The sequence below is a fragment of the Epinephelus fuscoguttatus genome, linkage group LG3, assembly GCF_011397635.1.
Source record: "Epinephelus fuscoguttatus linkage group LG3, E.fuscoguttatus.final_Chr_v1".
In the NCBI taxonomy this organism is placed as follows: Eukaryota; Metazoa; Chordata; class Actinopteri; order Perciformes; family Serranidae; genus Epinephelus; species Epinephelus fuscoguttatus.
Genome location: NC_064754.1, coordinates 17624205 through 17644348, shown reverse-complemented (window position 1 = coordinate 17644348; position 20144 = coordinate 17624205). Strand labels below are relative to the sequence as shown.

General features: G+C 42.0%; 1 protein-coding gene across 1 annotated transcript in view; it reads right to left on the bottom strand.

The window, feature by feature from the left end:
• The window catches only part of ctnna2 (catenin (cadherin-associated protein), alpha 2), a 509943-nt gene that overhangs the window by 14479 nt on the left and 475320 nt on the right, over positions 1-20144 (bottom strand). The window contains exons 14-16 of the mRNA XM_049572760.1: positions 19858-19971; positions 10883-11064; positions 7864-7969 (exon numbers count right to left, since the gene is read on the bottom strand). Coding sequence (XP_049428717.1) covers positions 7864-7969; positions 10883-11064; positions 19858-19971 — 402 coding nt within the window. The remainder of the gene's footprint in view (positions 1-7863; positions 7970-10882; positions 11065-19857; positions 19972-20144) is intronic.

Sequence of the window (20144 nt, the reverse complement as noted above, 5' to 3'; positions counted from 1 at the left end):
GGGAGGTGAGGCGAGGATACTGTGTGAGGTGAATGGGACAGATGCATGTTGGTGTTCTGAAAACAACAGTCAGTAGTTAGGTGTTTGGCCAACAGCTGGAGCTGCTGCAGAGGCTGTGACACACAGCTCAAGGAATGGATTTTGGGGTGGGGTGGGGCTGGGGGGGACAAAGTGGAGATGCCCACCTCAATGTTTGAACATCTGCATTCATCCCAACCCCCCCAGTCAAAACAGGAAAATAGCAGAGGACCTTTATTTGGACTAAATTAAAGACATTTACATCATAAATCGATGCAGAGAAGGCACAAATTGGTGCATATGTGGTGGTTCTACGCCCTTGGCTGAAGGTTTTACAGTACCTTAATTTGCCACGTTTGCCGTTAAAGATTGTATTCCCTTTCATACCGTTCTCCCACCAAAATTAGGGTGTATATCAGATTTTTTTAACAGTGGTAATGCCTACTAAAAGTAGGTGAGAGACTCCTTTCCCATTGCCAGTAGATCTTAGTTGACAGTGGAGAGCAGCATCGAGCCCAGTGGAAAATATTCTGCTGGTAACTTTTTCCAATATCTCTTACTTATTCAGTCTCTCTTTCAAACTCTGTAGCGCAGGGGTGTCAAACTCTTTTTAATCCATGGGCCACATACAGCCCAATTTGATCTCAGATGGGTCGGTCCAATAAAACCACTGCACAAGAACCTACTGTGTCAGTACCATCAGCTCCAATATCTTCCTTTTTTTGTGCAAAGAATTGCAAATACGTTCTTAAGACATTCATCCTTTCACAAAACAGATGAACAGCCTGATATGTCTTAAGAAAAATAAGTGCAATTTCAATAGTATGTCTCAGTTTTTCCACATTCAGTCAGACTCATTGTCATTACATGTGCATTTATCCATACATTTCCTGAAACAGATACTTTTGAACTGAAGCTGCTGATTGACAATATTTTGCACAATGTTCACTATCTTTCAACATGGTCACAGTAAGTATTCATAGATATATCAGAGGATCTGAAGCAGAAATTTACATGCAGCCAAGGCACTGTTTTCCTTGCTCCTGAAGCCTGGCAACTCTTAGTCTAGTCATGTAGTGGGCTGGATTTCACCCTTTGGCGGGACGGTTCTGGCCCACGGACCGTATATTTGACACCCCTGCTGTAGCGACATATTGACTCAGTGCAGCGCAAAGACAAAAGCCAGATGTTATTAGGTTTTTTGTGCAGTGGAAGAGGGGCTTCAGAGTCATAACTCAAAACTGAACACAGATAATACACATATTTTTTTTAGCTCAGAGTGGCTAGCATTTTCCGATTATCCCCGGCATTTGCTCTCATCACGATTTAACATCCAAAAAATCCACTTAGAAACTAAAAACTTAGAACTCCAGAGTTCTCCTGATCATCATATTACGTACTATTAATGATGGCAATTGGCAAATTGTACTGAAATATATTATGTGCTATGGGGATCAAGTTGCATGTTATGCGTTACCCTGAATCTATATCAACATCCCCTGAAGCTCCCCCTGGGAGCTGTAGTTCCAAAAATGTTTACATTACTGAGACTGTGAATGTCCCACAGTTCCTTTGTGCATTTAGAAATGCTCATAATATTTTTTTAATTTAAAGACATGATTAGGTGAGACAGTGACATATCATAAGAAATGATAATAGATTTAAAGCAGAAAAAAATCTTCATCCCATAATGAACTGAAATATGTATTTTGGTCAGTTTTTCTTTCTTCCTGAAACAATTCAGAGATACAAGATTTTCACTCAGCTACAGCATTAATTTTTGAAGATGGTTAGTAATGACTCCTCTCTAGTCAGCTCCCGTTAAACTGTAGTTTTTGTTTTTTTTTTGACGGAGAAGCCTTTTAATTACACATCAGTCACACTTGGTTTCACTGCTGTCAGTGGAGGCGACAGGAGCTCTGCTCTTGTTGTTCAGTACTCAATGCGACAGAACCTTCCGCTGAGACGACTAAAGTGAAACCTGTGAGTCTGAATACTTAGTGTCAAACTTGCATGTGTTTAGCAGCATTTAGAAAAAATAACTTGACACTTCTAAGTTATTTAAGCCCGTCAACACTTCTCAACGCTCGAACTGAGAGTTCACATGAATGCAATGCAAAAGGAAAGTACTCTTGAAGGTAAGGACGAGTAAATAAACCAGGGAAAGCAATTACAGCATTACAAAACAAACTATGTTTCTTACTGTCGACAAATCATATTAAAAAAACAAAACCAACAATGAATTGATCTCACTAACAAGTTTATCTGGGCCCAAAGACTTTGTGGTTGGGTTCAGAGAAAACATCCCGGTTTGGCTTAAAATAAGTATGTTACATGGTGTTCGTCGTGACACTAGGGGAGTCTGTTTGTACCAAAATTGGCAAATAGCATACATATCAGAATGCTAAGTGTGGTTAGCATCTTTTATTTAGGTTGTTTGTTAGCTTATTAGCTTGTATGCTAACTGGCAGTGGCCTGATAACCGGTTGGCTGACGCAGTGTTAGTGGTTATGAAACATACCATATTTGCTATGATGTGGTTTTGGGAAGCTCCAGGATCAGGTTTACATCCAAAAACTGCTCCCTCTACCATGTTTGCTGTAAAAATCTTTGACTGTGCCAATGCAAACTCTCGCTCTCTGACAAGTCTGCTCTGTGCTGAAGGTTTTAGGTGTCTTTGCCAGTATGGTGTTTAAGTTTCCTATGTTAGACAGTGATTGGCTTTGGTTTTAGTGACGTACCTCAGCTAGCTTGCCCGGCAGATGTTTACATCTCATATTTTCCTTCAGTAGAGGAATGCAAAAACACCTGTTTAGTGATAAACTCTGCATAGATACATGTCAGTACAGTCAAGGTCACACATTTTAGGGGACATAAACAGAGGAAAAACATATTTTTGAGTGGAGGGAGACTTCAAAATAAGTCAGTGTTGCCTTTTGGTTTCAAAAGGGACACAAACGCCAGTCTTCTGGGTGAAAGTCCTGTGTTTGAAACATCCCCCACCTTAGCCAACCCCCCTACACAGACGTTCCTTGTCTGTATAGAAATGTTACATCAGTTGACTCCCTCTGTCGCTGCATAACAACAAATACAGCTGGTTAATATACCCATAATGGCATTCTAGACATACTAGTTGATAAAGCTGAACTCTTACCTTCTTAAGAATTACTGTACTGACTCCTGTTTGAAGAACGTACTGTAAAAATACTCCTGTACTCTACAATACCTTCACATAACAACATGATTGTACAGACATGAACCCCGCCTGCACAGTCAAATGTAAAGCCAGATGGTATTGCATTCAGAAGCTGCCTGTCTCAGGCACAGTGATACATAGAGTCACGAGTCATTGCTGTTCATAGCACTTAATGATCGATGCATATCTTAGAACAGGAGCGCATAATGTTTGTACAGCTCCCCCCTTCCCTACAGCAGCTAGCTTGTGTCTGTAGGAGGCATACTTAAAGAATGAAGCAGAGTAAGGAAAATGGAGTGGGAGAAATAGAGTAGAAAAAAAGGCATTGCTGGAGTGAAATGGGGTGAGTTGCCTCGAGGGGTTTTTCTACGTCAAGTGCTGTGCTTAAATGACTATGAAAGAGCTTGCCGTCCTTCCACCGTTCCACGCAGAATTGCCTTCTGCTTCACACGTGTTCATCAATAGGGCTGATGTGGAGTCATGGCGACAAGGTTTGCTACTTAAGGGACCTGTCTGAAAGCAGCGGAGCAGCCTTTATTCTTACCGTCAAGCCACAGTGCTCTCAGCAAACACAGGTTACCTACCATAATGTGTGAATGCAAAATACTTGTTTTCCTCATGCGGAATAAAGACAAATAATCAAGGATGTTATCTGTTGTGTAATTCCATTAAGATGCTTCATAAAAGCAAACTTTTGCTTTTTTAACTTTTAATAACTCATTCCATGCACTGACTGGCATGGCAAGCAGATGCCCCGAAAGCCTCACATGAAAACACTTTTATACTAAATACATGTTGGAAATGAAAATGTCCTCAAGCTTCTCTTTATTTCCTGAACATAGCTCTGATGTCTCTGGAAGTGTAACAGAAGGCTTTGAATATTCAGTAAACACTGGTCTAGAAACCATTTAAGTGAGAATTAAAAATGGCAAGCCACCTGCTCTTTTCATTACAGCAACTGTTGATTCAGACACAGACTCTGCCAGTGATTTGCCATGTGACAGATTCACTCCCACCTAAACCCTGTTAAACACTGATCATCACTCGGCAGCCCACAAGCCAAGAAATGAATACATAAGCACACAAACGCAAGTTCATGCTTACTTTGTCATCTCAGTCCCAGAGCCCAGCTCTAACCGACGTACACAAGCCGTGATGCACACTGAGACCTGCTTCCTTGAGACAAATGTTCTCACACATGGAAACATGCATAAATGTTTATCAACAAGGCACGTACACATTAAAACTGTTGCTTCTCCTCTCTCTGTTTGTGGTAATTACCGCATGACAGACAGACTTATGCATTCATGGCCTGAAACTTTGTTCTGTAGTGCAATATGCTCCGGAGAGCAGGACGGTGTCACATGAGGAGAACAGTGCCAGCTTTGACTAAAGATGCCTTCTGGTCAGTTGAAAGCTTAGCAGACTCTACGGCCGCTCAAACTGACAGGCGATCTGCACCGTGCAAACAGCAGAAGGCTTGCCCATACATTGTTGTGAAGCCGCTAACTGTCACAAGAAGGCACAGGGTGCAGGAAATATTCATATTTTATACTAGTATACTGCACCCTGAGCTTCTCTATGTGCTGAATATAACCTCTGCATGATCCTTTGATTATGAACATTCACCATCCTGGATAGGATCACGCCTCCTGAATGAATGTGAAATTATATTAAAAAAGTTCAATATTAAATTAAAGTATGAAATACCTTCACAGGAAATAGTCATGAAGGCTTTGAAAGTTTACTTTTTCTATGTTGTGTTAAGGGTTATTCTGACTGCAAAGCAGGTTATTTATTTATTTTAAGTTTTCTTCAACGTCTTTTTCAGTAAGCAGGACATCTCAAAAGGAATAAGTGTTCATTTTTCTGGTGTAGAACCTGGTCTTTGTCCAAATTCACAATTTTTTAACAATGAATGAAAATCTTTTTGGCCTATGCATCTGAATTTTGAGGCTTCAGAGACTTGGATCCAGATGAAAATTAAAATTTTCTGTTCCTTGCGTTAAAGGTAAACTATGCAGGATTGTCGGTTATTATATTTTAACACACGTCAGAGAAAGGGAAAGTGAAAGTCAACCCCAGAGTTGCTCTCATTTGCTGTTTTGCCTCATATTTGCGTTTCTTCCACGCTGTGCCTCTTGAATGCCTGCTGCTTACAGTCTTGCACCTAGTTGCTAGGGCTTTATAAAGCGCCAACCTCCCCTGAGCGCTGTGGGGGTACACACTCATAAACATTACGAACACAGTAATAAGAAGAAAATGAGACAAATACATCACCGCACACAAGTGGGTCATAAATGATGATTGAGAAGGATTACTTCTGTATGAGTCTATATATTGTTTTTTATCCCGGAAATTTCTGAATAGTTATAGAATAAGCCAACTCTGCAATTCTCTTCAGCTCTGTGGAGGATTTCAGCCAACATCCGAGGCTGAAAAATGAAGTGCCAAAAAAATGCAGTTCCTCGAATGTCCACTTGAGGCTGGCTCCAAAAGCCAGTCAAACCCTGTAGATCACCAAGTTAAAATGCCAAATTTAACAGCTGAAAAAAACATGTTTACAGCCTGGTCCAAAAAACAGTTTTGGTCTCTATAGCTTATTTTAACATTGATAACAACTAGACAGGAGGTTATTGTTTTATATCACTCACCCGTTCAGATGTTATTAAGGCTTAAAGTTATGCATAATTAAGGGCGGGCTGCTTGACTGACAGGCCTCACCACAGTCTATAAGGCAGATCCACCGTCTCGTCCAAATAAGGTCTCTTCTGGCTCCAAAAAAACCAAGATGGCGACAAACAAAATGCCAAACTTGATGCTTCAAAACAGAAGTCGACAAACCAATGGGTCACGGTAACTACGTCCATTATTTTTATACGGTTAATGAATTAAGCATCTTGCATTAATGGTTTTAGTTATACAACCTGCAACTTTGAGTTAGCTGCTAACTGCTTTCAGCTGCTTTTGAAATTTCTGCACAGTGGGTTGTGCACATATAACACTATCAAAACTTCACACCGACCAAGTCCAAGGTCCCATCTGGCCGGCTGTTCCTTTTACACAGATGTAAATTTGGCACTTTTACTACCTTAAGGCCGTCCCCTTCTTCCACAGTTGCACCTTTTACAAAGAATGTCAAGGCAGAACAATGGCACGACATCTGCACCTTCAACAGGCAGTGAAAAAGGGGCTTAGATTAATCCCTTACTTCTCTACAGTTACACCCTCTTGCCCAAATATTGTACTTCTGACTCCAAAAAACAAGATGGCGACGACCAAAATGCCAAACTCGAGGCTGCAAAACGAGAGTCAACAAACCAGTGAGTGACATCATAGTAGCTACACCCATTATTTTCATTCACTCTATGACTTTAGCAACTTTCATTAATGGTTTCGGTTTTATAGCCTGCAACTATACTGTTTTCATTCAGTCTCACAGCTCTCATTGCACTGTTTGCAGATAAAAAAAAATCTGATTAACCAAGTGTACGCTGCCTGACCGGCACCAAACCACAGACAGACAAAGTCACTGAATTTTCTCTTTTCTCAGGAGTTGGCGGCCAAACACAGCTGAAAGGAGAGTGAATATTGGACTTACATTGCTCTGTATCTGCTGGATGTGTAAATAAGCCATTGTTTGCTATATCAACTTTATAAGGTGGTGTTATATGTCAATGTTGTGTTTAGAGCTTGGTGAACTGCCCAAAAGTGGCCAAAAAAGGGGACTGTGCAGCCTTTACAGAGGTATGACTCATCAAGTGCTTTCCAGATATCAATACTGCATGGGTATCCATACTCATTTACATAACAGAAAAGATTTCCGCTGCATTTTAAAACACTAAATATGGCGAATTGTTTGAAATTTGGCTCATGAAACTAAAGGCACAGTAGCCTTGCTGGCGATCATGTGTGCAGGCCTCATGCGAGTCTGAGGACTTCAGAAAAAGATGTGATTGCGATTCTGAATTTTGATGTGAGCTCCAACATTTCTTCAGCTAAGCAGCACTGGAAGGAGGCCCAGCGTGTGATACTGAAACCAACAATAATTATTCCAAGGGTTTGCTAGCTAACAGCAGTTGCAATTACAATGACAACAGGCTGCCTTAATAAATCAGTGAGTCTTGTGCCTAAGTTTATTCTCACTGCTTATTAGAGACAGATGAAATGAAGAAGAACATTATGCATTACCTGGAGTGCTGCATTCTGAAATACCTCCCACTTCATTTGCTGTATGCACACATACACGGCGTACACACCTATTTCTTTTCACTCCCGTCTTCCCTCGGCACAGCACTGATTGATTAGATATTGAAAATGGTCTGTCAGCGTGTTTTAGAGAGGTACTCATCTGATAATGAATGCAACACCTCGGTTGGGAGCTAATTATATTAGAGACACAACTTGGTTCTGCTGTCTTGCTCTCTCAGTGTTGGCCCCACTGGGAGACAGAGTCATGCAGCAACACAGCCCACCGCTCCAGCTGGGCCTGTCAGTGCCCACATTAAAGATTTCCAATGGCCATGCCCACTTACTCCATCTAAAACTTTGCATCGCCGCCAGCCACTATCACACAGTGAGAGACAGTTTCAGAATGATGGGAAGTATAATGACAGAAATGACAGTGACAGACACAGACGCAGAGCTACCTGATCTGCAACAGCGCGGGCCAATTTGTCCATCCTGGAGCCAGCCTCTGCAATCTTCTTAGCCGCGTTGATCACATCTGAGGAGTTCTTCAGGGGGCCTTTGCCTCTGGGAAAATTCAAGGAGAGAGAAAGAAGGGAAAAGGGAATGTGGGTGGAGTTGCAGAGGCAGAGGACATGCAGAGCTTCCCTTTCAAGACTGAGCTCACCCCTGAGCTCGTATAGCAGCGGCTAATTTGCTGCGGCTGGCAGGAGCAATGTGAGACATTACAATCAACCAACAATACAAGATTTCCCAGATAATGGATATAGTGTACCTTTGTCCCTAATGATGTGTCATCATCAAAACAAAAAGACAACAGATTTCTTTTTAACAACAAAACAGGAGATTTTTCAGAGCGCTTACAGTAGAAAATAGAGCAGGATAGGGAAATAATGGCCAACTACTGAGCCTTTGTTCTGTGTTTTGTTTTCTTGATTTGCCAGCACAGGGAAAGTTATTGTGGCTAAATAAGTGTGTTTTAGTCTGTGCTAAGCTGAAATTTCCACTCAGTTTGTTCATGCCAATCTGAGCAACTGGGGTCAATGCCAAGTAATAATGGTGCAGTCACAGCACCACAGCCATAATCACTCATGACTAATGACTTGTGGCTCTGATTTCTCTTTTTCTCTTTTTGGTTTGTTCCATGGAATATAATTGTGGAGTGGTTCACAAATCCATACACGAGGCCGATAACCATCAGTTAGGCATTAGGGATTTCCCTGATATGTTGAGCCCAGATGGGGGAGATTGAGAGGAAAGCTGTTGGCTTTTAGTAAACATAAGCGACAAGACTCTAAATGCAAACAGATTATCTATTACAGTATATCTTTGAATTGCAGCGTCGCTACGTCGCCTGAGCAGAATAAAGGTTGTCTGGGTCACTCTGCCTTTTACAAAACAGTTTGCAGCTTTCAGGCAAAGGCAAGATTGTTTCTCAGCTATCCCACTTGCTGTCACTTTATTTACCTGCTGCTCCAATGTTTTTATATCAACAGTGGATAAAAACACTACCTGTGTGTGAAAGCGGTTGTTTATAGTGATGATCCCACAGAGGATTATCACCTGACATGTCTCACCAGCTAGCTGTTTTGGTTTTATGGAGCAACTTTACTCATCATTCTGCTTTCAGATACAGCAGGCAGCTGTCTGCAGTTAAGACCCTGATACCCTCTGTTACCCTAGTGACCCAGAATCAAACTGCAGGAGAACATAGCTAGCAACTAGCTGGTGATCATAGCAGGCCAGGTGCCAGGATGAAGTGACTGAGGGGGGTGTTCAAAAGTGCAAGGGGCCATTTTTTTTTTCTTCATAAAATATAATGCATTACGGTGGAACAGTGGTTACTGTTACAGCGAGATTTAAAAAATGTAATTAAATTACAGTTACTAATCAAAATGGTGGTGCAGTGGTTAGCATTGTTGCCTCAAAGCAAGAGGGTGCCTGGTTCAAACCCAGGCTGGGGGTGCCCATCTGTGCATGTTCTCCGTGTGTCAGCGTGGGTTTTCTCCATGTACTCCAGCTTCCTCCCACAGTCCAAGACATGTACGTTAACTGGTGACTCAAAATTGTCCGTAGGTGTGAATGTGAGCGTAAATGGTTGTCTGTCTCTATGTGTCAGCCCGTGATAGTCTGGTGACCTGTCCAGGGTGTACTCTGCCTCTCACCCAATGTCAGAAGGAATAGGCTCCAGCCCCCCGCGCGGCTTGTAACAGGAATGAATGAATGACTAAAATGCATTAATTTAAGCATGTAATAGCCCAGGAAAGGCTAAATAACAATAACATAAGAGACTGTTTCAGAGTCAAATAATACATTTAATAATCAGAGCACTCACATAACAACTTAGCATTAGCGGAGCCCTAAATATTTTTTTACATTTATGAATGATTCTCTGTCAAAATTAGGAGCAGAAAGCACACAGAAACAGCTATTTACTGCTTCCAGCTTTCTCTCTGTCACTGACTCTCCCTTCACTTCCCCGTTGTTTCCCTTATGTCTGTGGATTTCTACAATAGCGGGAAACAGAATAACGGCCAAAAATTCTATTTACAACCATGGAGAGCAAGCAGGCTAAGAAACCAAACTGAGTGACATGTTCTGTCTGTTTGTCTGTGTATCGATCTCCTCTGCACCATTTCAGGCCGCACTACAGTTAAGCAATAGGCACATGTTTCTCTGCCAATAATGTTGTTTTAACTGTTTTCCAAAGATACATAAAGCTTAAACAGAGGGGGCAGAAATACAACTGAGGGGGCTGAGCCCATTTAAGACCTCTTATGGCGCCAGGCCCGGATTATAGCGGTACATTTAGCAGCTAAAGAGACAGATTTCATTCTGGAGTTTGTGTCCATGCCGGATGTTTAGGCAACATTTTGTCACAAGTTAACCGTATAAACTTAAAGGTCCAGTGTATGGAATTAGGAATATGTATTGGCAGAAATTGAACATAAAGTAAAAAGAACGTTCTCTTTAGTGTGTGATTATATGGAAATAAGAATCATTGTGCTTTCATCACCTTGGAATAAGCCGTTTATATTTATATAGTCCCCCATGTTGCACCACCATGTTTCTACCGTGGCCTAGACTGGACAAACCAAACACTGGCTCTAGACAGGGCCATTTGTATATATGTGTCGGCCACTGTGGTTAAACAGCCCCTCAGGGATGAGCCGACCAGCTTAGGAAAAACTGCGATTTTTTTTTAACTGGAATTGCTTTATTCAGTGTTTTTACTGGTTTTAATCACTGTGTCTGTTTGTTGATGAGAGGAAGTGACCTCTGTGGATAATTTGGCTGTCAGTAAAAACCTCCTGAACAATAGACGCTGAAGAAATACTTAACAGGAACTCAGGCTTGGCACATGGGAGAAGTTACAGCTCGTTGCAGTTGCTAGATGTCACACAATGCGACACACTACTCCTTTCAAGTGTAATAATACATCAGAGTTGTGTTTCTGCTGCCTTAAAGTTTCATTTTTACCTGGTGAAGTCTGTCATCTCCATCATGATCATACACATCTGCTTGGCCAGCACGATGATGTCATTGCCGTTGTCATCCCACTTGGCCACTTCAGCATCTAGCTTGCACTTCTCCTGTCTGAAGCTTTCCACCTGCTCGGCAATCTTAGCCTTCTCCTCCTGGGGAAGCTGCGCCATGATAGCCTGCGAGCCACAGGGGAACATGGAAGAAACAAAAGTATTAGAGGAGGAGGAAGAGGTTGTTAGGGAGTAAATTTGAGCGGAATAAATTGGACGGATTGCTCAGAGTGAGGGAAATGACAGAAGAGAAGAATTTAGGTAAAGGAGGGAGATAAGGTTAGGGAGGAGAAAACGATAGGGAAATGAGGAAAGGAGCGAATAAGAGGAAGGATTAGTTAAGGAGAAGGAGAATAAAGGGAGGAACATAAAGGGGAGAACTGTAGCACCATTTGTTCTATTTTTTCCGTCCGGTCTACTTTTTAATCCGCCCTACAAAACTTAAACACCAAGTTTGGAGTCTGACTATCCCTGCCCTTCTGAAACGCTTCAAAATAAAGTTCTAAACTTTACATTTAATGACTGGACCTTTTCAAACCCCTTGACATCTTATATCCATAAAGAGCAAATCCATTTTTGCCTTCATTTTTAACTCAGCGGCCTTTGGGGGCAGGTCCAAAATGGCATAAATCTTGTGGCAAGGTCACAGGCGCAGTAAGGACCCGGTATTATTTGGGAGATAAATGTATAATTACTTCGCTTCTTAGACCAGAGAATGAATAATGCATTTGTTCAACATTATGTCAGGGAGGTGAGATGGAAGGAAGAGTAACCTGGTTTCCATTAGGTCGATTCTATTGACTCGAGAGGCAGAGGGAGAAAACGAGTACAGTAAAAAAAAAGGAAAGTCACCATTGTTTTTTAACCTCATCTATTATTGACTGTCCTCCAAGAATTGGTATTCTCTTAATGAAATAATCGCCCCTGTCCTCTTTTTTTCCCACTGCCTTATTCCCTCTCTTGCAGCAAAGCTGGTGTGTGGGGGTGCGGGGTGAGCTCAGTGAGAAAGTGCGTCACTTTGTTCACGTCCCCTGCGAGATGTGTCAGGAGGGAATTGAAAACAAAAAATATAGATAAGTTGTCCTTCTGAAATTCTTCGAAAACAAAATAAGCCCAAACAGATGGAGGGGTGGGGGCACAATAAAAGAAAGTGAGAGAGAGAGAAAAAACTGAAATTACAGATGGAAATAGAGAAGCGTGGTGGCGCAACTTTCTCATCAGAGGCCAACAGATGTGTCCATGAGCTTTGGCCTACTGATCACTGTGTGAGCAGAGTGGTGCAAAGCTTTGATGGCGGTTAGCTTGAGAAAAAAAAAAGAGAACTCGAACGGCATAAACAAACAAGCAAAACCAGCCCCCTCAAGCCCAGTGTAGATTTCCTCTGCTGCTGGTGCCAAGACACACAAACAACAGCAAGGCAGCAAATCCCATTAAACCGCGTGTGGGGTGAAAACACTGCTCACATTTAAAACAAATACAAAGTTAATATGTATTGAGACTGCACAATGAGGAATAAACAATTTAAAACAGACCGCTGATTCCAGCGGGGCAAACTCATACTCACTTTGCAGGTGTTGCTATGAATTATGGGTCGCACACAGCAGGCAGTGGCTCTGGGGCCCCAGCACCAACATTTATTCAATCTCTGACAAAACAGCTACTGTAAGTCTGCCTGTCTACATGCCAAATATAACTCCAGAGGTTCATTTACTTATTAGACAGATCCCTGAATCAAGGCCCAAGCCCATTTTTACCCCTGCTGCTTGTTTTTGAGTGCCACCCTGCCCCTGGGAACAGAGTTACAAGGGGTAGTGGTTGAAATATTCCCCTGTAAAACCCTTAAAGACCCTGAGACACCATTGATATTTACAAAAACAAATGTGATGAATGTTGTTAGACAATGCAAATATGTCATCTTCTGCTGTGTTGAATTCTCTCGTGTGGGTTATGGCATCCTTTTGTGGTTGTCAGGACTATGCCACTAGCAGTGTTCTGTAGGCTAACGTAATCAACCTGTGCTCCTACCCTGCCAGTCTGCACTGATACTAGAAGAGAGGTAACGAGTCCAGCAACTTCACTGCTGGACTGTAGTTAAATTTTGGGTGTCATACGGCATCAAATTGATGTAGGAATATGTCAAAATGCTGGACTGTCAGGCATCAATCAGCAGTAGCAATGTAACAGTAGCTAGCTAGAGACCAAGACATGAGCATACTGGCAAGTCTTTGTTATATTTGCAATAAAGAAAAGCACCATAATATATTTAAACAAAATTAAAGGGGAACTTCACCCATTTTCAAAATTCATACATGTTATTCTAATTGTCAAAGACAATCCAAAAGTATAAGTAAAAATGACCAACTCTCCCAAATGCAAAGGCTAGAATGCTAAAACTTGTGACATCATGCAGCATAAAGTCTGGAGCTGCTCCACAGACAATGAATGGTGAAAGACGTTTTAGATCAGTTCTTCCTAACTGGTGCAGCCACAGGGTCCTGATCCCTCTTTAGTCATTTGTTCAAGGTCCACACATGCTTGCGTTTGGCCATGTTGTCGAGCTAGTTTGCTGTCTCTGTCAAGTGGCTGTCCATTATTCAGTCATTCTACGGCAGGGAACGGCACTTCAAAATGTAAGCTCTGTGCCAGAAATTCACTGTATATCAAAATAAAGTGTGTTTTTTATAAAATCTGACACATTCATGAGTCACTTGCGGTCACTTCAGAATGGAGCCATGGCCTGCTTTTGGACTGCGACCCACAGATTGGGAACCACTGTTCGAGATGACGCTAAGAGCACCTTGGGAAATGCTCTGAGTATATGGCTACATTTTCTGTTTCAGAGCTGAGAACACTACAATAGAACAAAGCTAATTTGGGTATCTAAAAGAGAAAAAAAAACTCTGTTGGTCCTCTAAATCAGGCTCCCATTCATTGTCTGTAGAGCACCTCAAGACTTTATACGCTATCACATCACAAGTTTGAGGTTTATTTCTCTGGTTTCTGGCTTTAAGGGAGAGTGGCTCATGTTACCAAATACTGATCGGACTTTCCTATACCATGGAGATAATATTTTAGAATTCTAAATTCAGGTGGTGCCCCCCTTTAATCTAAGATAATCAGATGGTTATTGTAATATTTGAGTCCTTATTAATGAAGAAAACACAATTGTGGGTTTGTTTTGTTGCTTGTGCAGCCATCTTGTCAATGAATTCTCTGTCTGAAGTGTCTTTGAAACCTCTATTTTAAGGGCCATGTAGTCCTTACCCTCTGTCCCCAACAAGAATCGGGACACCCTAACCATAGATGTGAAAACACAAAACTGAGGAGTAAGGGTAACATGGCGGTGTTTTGGTATTAGATATGCATTTTTGGCTGAGTTAATTAGCACGACTGGGCTTTTTTTAAATAACCATTTTAAGAGGTAATCCTACTGCTTCTTTGAGTTTATCTTATATAACACATTACTTTTTAAATTTATGCTGTTCATCTCAACTATAGCTTTTTTTTTATTCAAATCAGTTTAAATAACAGTGCAAAAATGTATAAAAATAAATATGAGGACCACAAAAGGCAATTTTAGTCCAGACACTTTAAGGGTGCTTGTGTTCTCAGCTTGTGGTTCTGCGGAGCCAGCAGCTCCCTGGGGTATGCTTTGCTGATTAGACACTCATGTTCAATGTAGCCAAAAACATAATGTAGGCAAAGCCGTACAGTAATTGCTGCCTAATCAATAGCGACACAGGTGAGTGCACTTTGCCACCAGGCACATCTCTCTGACCTCCGGACTCGAGGGCGGTCGTTTGCATATCTCTGCCGCTCATTTCTTTCCTGCACCCAACTGTTGAGGCATCAATTATTCACTTGTTTCTATAATTACACCGAGCAGTATGCCCCTGGTGTCAAAATGGTGGTTACACTGTTGAGAAGTACAGTTATAGCTTCGCTAAATGCCATTGTAACGAGTCAGATAGAGAATGCAAATTGAGAATCGCGGAGTAGTTCTCAGTTTGGCTATCTCTGTAGGTGCAATCATAATGTTTTCCCTCCGTCTCCTGCACATAAAAGCCGTACTAAACCAAGATGAACTGCTTCCTCAAACAGTTAAAGGGAGCAAAAAGTCTCTTGAAACTCAACAATTTGGATTGGAAATTCCTTTTCTAAAATTAGGGATCAAGGGAGGTTGGGGAGAAAGAGTGAGGGATTTGGTTGGTATTCAAATTTACTCTGAAAATGGTGTGACAAAAGAGAGAGAGCGTCGGGGAAGAAGAGAAAGAGAGACGGAGAGAGGGGCTTCTGAACACAAAGGAAAGCTGCAGCACAGGGGTAAACACATGAGCCAATTGGGACGTCAGGGGAGCAGGAAGGCACTTGGTGAAGCCCGCCCGCCCCCCCGCCCCCCCTCTCTTTCTCTCTCTCCTCCTCTGCTCTCTAGAATTCACTTATCCCCAAATCCCTTCCCCTACTTTACTGATAACAACAAGGAGCGGGCCTTGGGAGCTTAACATAGTGGCAAATCCGGCCGAGGGAGTGCTGTGCCAATACACTCTGCGACTCGGCTACGTCTGCAGGGATTAGAGCGCTTTCCGGGTTTCTTCACCGAGCGCGGCGTCTTGAAATGACTTTAATTTGTTTCATTTGAAATAAACTGCCCAGACACTCAGAGTTCAATTTTATGGATGACCTATCAACAGTGTTATCCAATCACTGTGTTAAGAGATGTTGGGTACGTATGTATGTGTGTGTGTTGTGTTTAGAGCGCTGTGCATTATCCGCGGTGTGTGTGTGTGTGTGCGTGTGTGTGTTACAGAAGGAGAATTTGCGTCTGCGTGTTCTAATAGAAAGAGACACTATGTACAGGCCTCCTTCCCCTGTGTGTTTTTCTGCCTTCTCATTATGCATGTTTGCTCTAATAAGTTAGCTTTACACATAAGTATAATAGAAGTGACAAGTGGAGCACCACACAAGGCAAAAAGCACTGGGAACAAAGGCTCCTGGGAGCACCCTGGACTTGATTTGATTTCTTTCTATGCTGAGCAAGAGGGAGACATTGAGATCGAGAAAGATGTTACGCATGTGTCCCGCGTGTGATAGGGGGCTTGGGGGGGATCATGACTGTAAACCTCAGTGTGCTCATGTCAGCTCCTATGGAGAAAATGGATTACGCTTCCTCTTGTCTGTTTGAATAGAAACACAGAAGCGCCAGTGTGCACTTGGCATGACCGTGAGAGGACAGCAAGCTTTATCCTGACACGACAGGCTGAGGCCGACTGGGCAGATCACCAGCGGTTCACGGCAAACACATCTTTTATGGATGTGCTTGCCTTCTGCGTGTGTAAATGTTTAGTCTCTGAGGGCATAACAGTGTCTATGAGTGGAAAAACAGGCGATATCAATTAACTGTGCGAGAGGCTTTGTCAGTGCGCCAGATAGTTTGCTGTACACGATAATGTGTACTAAATGCACAAAAAGTAATCAAGTTTGATAACACTAAGCGATACGTTGTGCATTTACTCGACGCGGAGCTCAAGTGCATGTCTCGCTAATTACGGGCACGTGAACACTCATTACGTTCTGCCATGTCACCCTTAAATACACCTTACACCACTTGTATTACAGCAACAAGTTATGACAAAGGGACATGCTGAGACTTCAAACTGTTCCCAAGAAGAGCTGCCCACTCAAAGCACAGTTGAGTGCCAGGAAAACTAGTTAACAGTTTGGTACTGTGAAGCTCCCTTGTGTGGCAGCACTGGTGCGTCTAAGCTCAGATGGCCCCGCAATGTTACGCTGCGGGAGGCCTTAGTGGGAGTATACATTCAACAAACTCAAAGCACTTCACACCCAGGACCCCCACAGTCATCCTGGAGAAGCTATTGTGCACCCAAAGCTCAGGTCTGTTCTTTTTTGTTCATGCTTGGATTTCAGATTTGGAAATGTTTTATTTTCTTTTAGTTCACCAGTTAAATAAATGGAATATAACTTAAATTCTTGACTACGTAAGAGTACTGCAAAATCAAATCAGTCTTCCCTAAATGGCACTTTATCAAATACGGTTTTCTTGCCTAGTATAAATGGATGTAGAATTTATCATATTTTGTTTCAAACACAGAAACGCATGATTTATTTTAACCCTCAACACAATCTTTCACTAACCACTACTTGGTAGATGCTTCTTTTAACCAAAACCACAAAGTTTCCCAAAGCTTAAACAAATAGTTCATGTGCCCTACCATAAAAAAGCTCAGCCTTACAGTTGGCTGATAAGCAAAGGTCAAAGGGCACTAAGACACAATGTTGGGCATCAGCTCTAACACAGCTCATGTGTCAATTTGGCAGGGAGCAACCAACAACATACACAAATGGCCAGTTAGTTTGAATAACTTGCTGCACTCACAGTACATGATACTGAAAAATGACCCAACGTTTACAAAAGATCGGGCATTCCATCGAGAACCTACATTTTTCCGCCACTTTTTTAAAATGTTGAAGGAGAATCAGTAGCAGGGATAATGGAATGTAAAGCAAGACTATGTAACTTCTGAAATAAGAAATGATCTTCCTCTAACAAAGTTCATTAGCTTTGCAACACACACTTGACTTTATAACTCTTATACTATGATTTAGCATCAAAGGACTACTTCACCCATAAAGCAACCATTTGTATATCAGCTTGTCGCGCTGCACTACCTTGAACTCGTAAGGTAAATTTTGTTTTCTAGCATGCCTCCATGGAAAATGGCAAATGTATTGATTTAGTGATTGACTGGGGACCATGATAGCAAAACATCCATTTCTCTCTCACACAGCTGATGCAGTATAATCCAAGTCTCACTTAGTCCAGTCCTATGATCAGTACTTCTCAAACCAAACACATCATTTTTGCTAAAACCATACTAATCAAAACTGAACTGAAAGTGAAATTTATCTACTCTCTCTTCAAAGCCAGACTCCAATACTGAGGTCTTTCAGTGAAAATGCATGTGTTTGGAAAGTACTGAGCACACAACCAGATAAAGACTTGAATTATACTTCAAGAGTTGTGTGAGAGTTTTTAAACAGATGTTTTGGCGTAGTTTTGCTGTTGTCAAACTTGGTCAGCAGTCAATCAGTAAATCAATATTTTCGATGTTTCCTGGAAAGACGTGCAAGTAGGGCTCCCTCCTTATGGTTGACCAAGTGTTAGTCGACCAGAAAGGTCATTAGTTGGCAAGATTTCATTGGTCACTCAGTCAGTCAAGAAAAAAAAGTAAAACTCTGTTAGGAGCTGTGCCTTGTCAAAATAAATCAAAACCTATATGACTGGATCATGTGGGACTTTAATTTGGAAGGGCAGACACAGGAAGAGGCCACGCTCAGCAGTCAGACAGGAGTCACGTTAATTTCCAGGGCTGGTACCTGCGGTTATTCCACAGGCTAGTTAATAACATGTCAGGCAGGAAATCCAAAGTGTGGGATCATTTTGAGAAGGCGAAGGACGAACCCAAGGTGATATATAAACTCATCTTCATTGGTCGACTACAAACATGACGTATCATCTGAAACATGGAAGTAGCTACATGCCCATTAGCCACTTAGCACAATCATTACTGCTTTGCTCACAGCGTCATTAACAGGCAGCTCGCTCAGTGTGTGACGTGCACTTGTAGATAAAATACAGGCCTATATTAATGAAGGTTCGTTAGTACGGTTTTGTATTTCTCTGTAATGTAGCACAGTGTTAACAATGTTACTGATACTGTTCTTTCTCACACCTTCAACTCAAACCATTGTGTTGCCCCGCCCAAAATATATCATTTGATAATTACATTAATATCTTAAACATGCAGGCGACTAGTCGACTAATGGCCCTAATGATGACTATTGGTTGACAAGGAAAATTCTAGTCAAGGGCAGCCCTACATGCAAGAAAAGCTAAGTTTTCATGATGACTTCAAGGTAACACAACTGATCTACAAACGGCCATTTTGTGGGTGAAATATTCCTTTAATCATTACCCAGTATTGCATTTATGGCCACAGCAGTCACTGTTTACACGGTCTCACTTTAATGTACAGTGTTTTTTGCTCGCCTTAAAGATAAAAGCTTGACTTGTTGCAGTGCCCAACTTCTAAGTTGGTTATTTTGTTTGTTTTAACTCCTATCAAAGAGCAGCACAGTCACTGCTACAGCTGCATAATACATACATTTAGGAACAATAAGATTCCTTTTTGGTTTTATTTATTTCTCCCTTCTTTGTGCATTACCCCCTGTGTGTGCACACTGTGTAGAGACTCAGGCAGTATAATACAGGCCTGTGCCATAGGGAAAGGCATCGGGCCAAGTCACACTCCTGCCATCCACAATCCATTCAACATGCAACACACCGCTAGAGCCTCTGTGTTGCTGGAGGGGAGCGAGCACTGATACCCTCTTAATGTTCTTTAAGCTGGGCCCAAGTGAAAAATTGCTAATGTGCAACAAAGCCCAGACCCTGGTGATCGCAACTGAAGCCTTGGCACAGCACTATACTGTATTTTGTGTTTTGTCTGGCATCTGAAGGGAATTTGGTAATTACTTCTTTGTTTGTGATTGCAATTTTACACCTGCCACCCCCGAACACTGTTTATTTAAAATAATCCCGCTTGTTAGGATCATTTAAATGGACTTTCATGCTATGTAAGTGGAACTAGTTGGATGAATCGATTCCAGTATGGCCAGGGAACAGGGGTGGGTGTTGAGGTGGGATGCAGTTCAACTTGCACCTCAGCCTACGACTGAAGCATTAACACTACAGTCACTTATAGTCACTTGGGCTCGTTGCCCGGCCATTACACAAACCAAACACATGTCATCTCTTTCTCTATTCTTTTTTTTTTAGGTTCCATAACTAAGGCACAGTCAGGAAGTTTCAGCACAGTGGGGAAGTGAACATCCACTCACCCGAGCACTCTGTCCGGCAATAAGCTGGTCATCTTCAGTCTGGACACTAGTCCTGCTGCGAGTATCATAGTCCTCCTGTTCAAAGTCAGAATCATCTTCCAGCTCCTCTGGTGTCTGCGGGAAACACAAAGACAAAGTTAGACAGGGAGAAACTGAAAAAAGAAGATTCACACTACTCCTAAATTGACAGCTCAAAAGGACAAATTTCTTTGACTTCATGCCCCATTGTGCGGGAATCCAGAGGAACAGACAGCATATGTTCCTGCGTCGTTTTCGGTATACAGTGC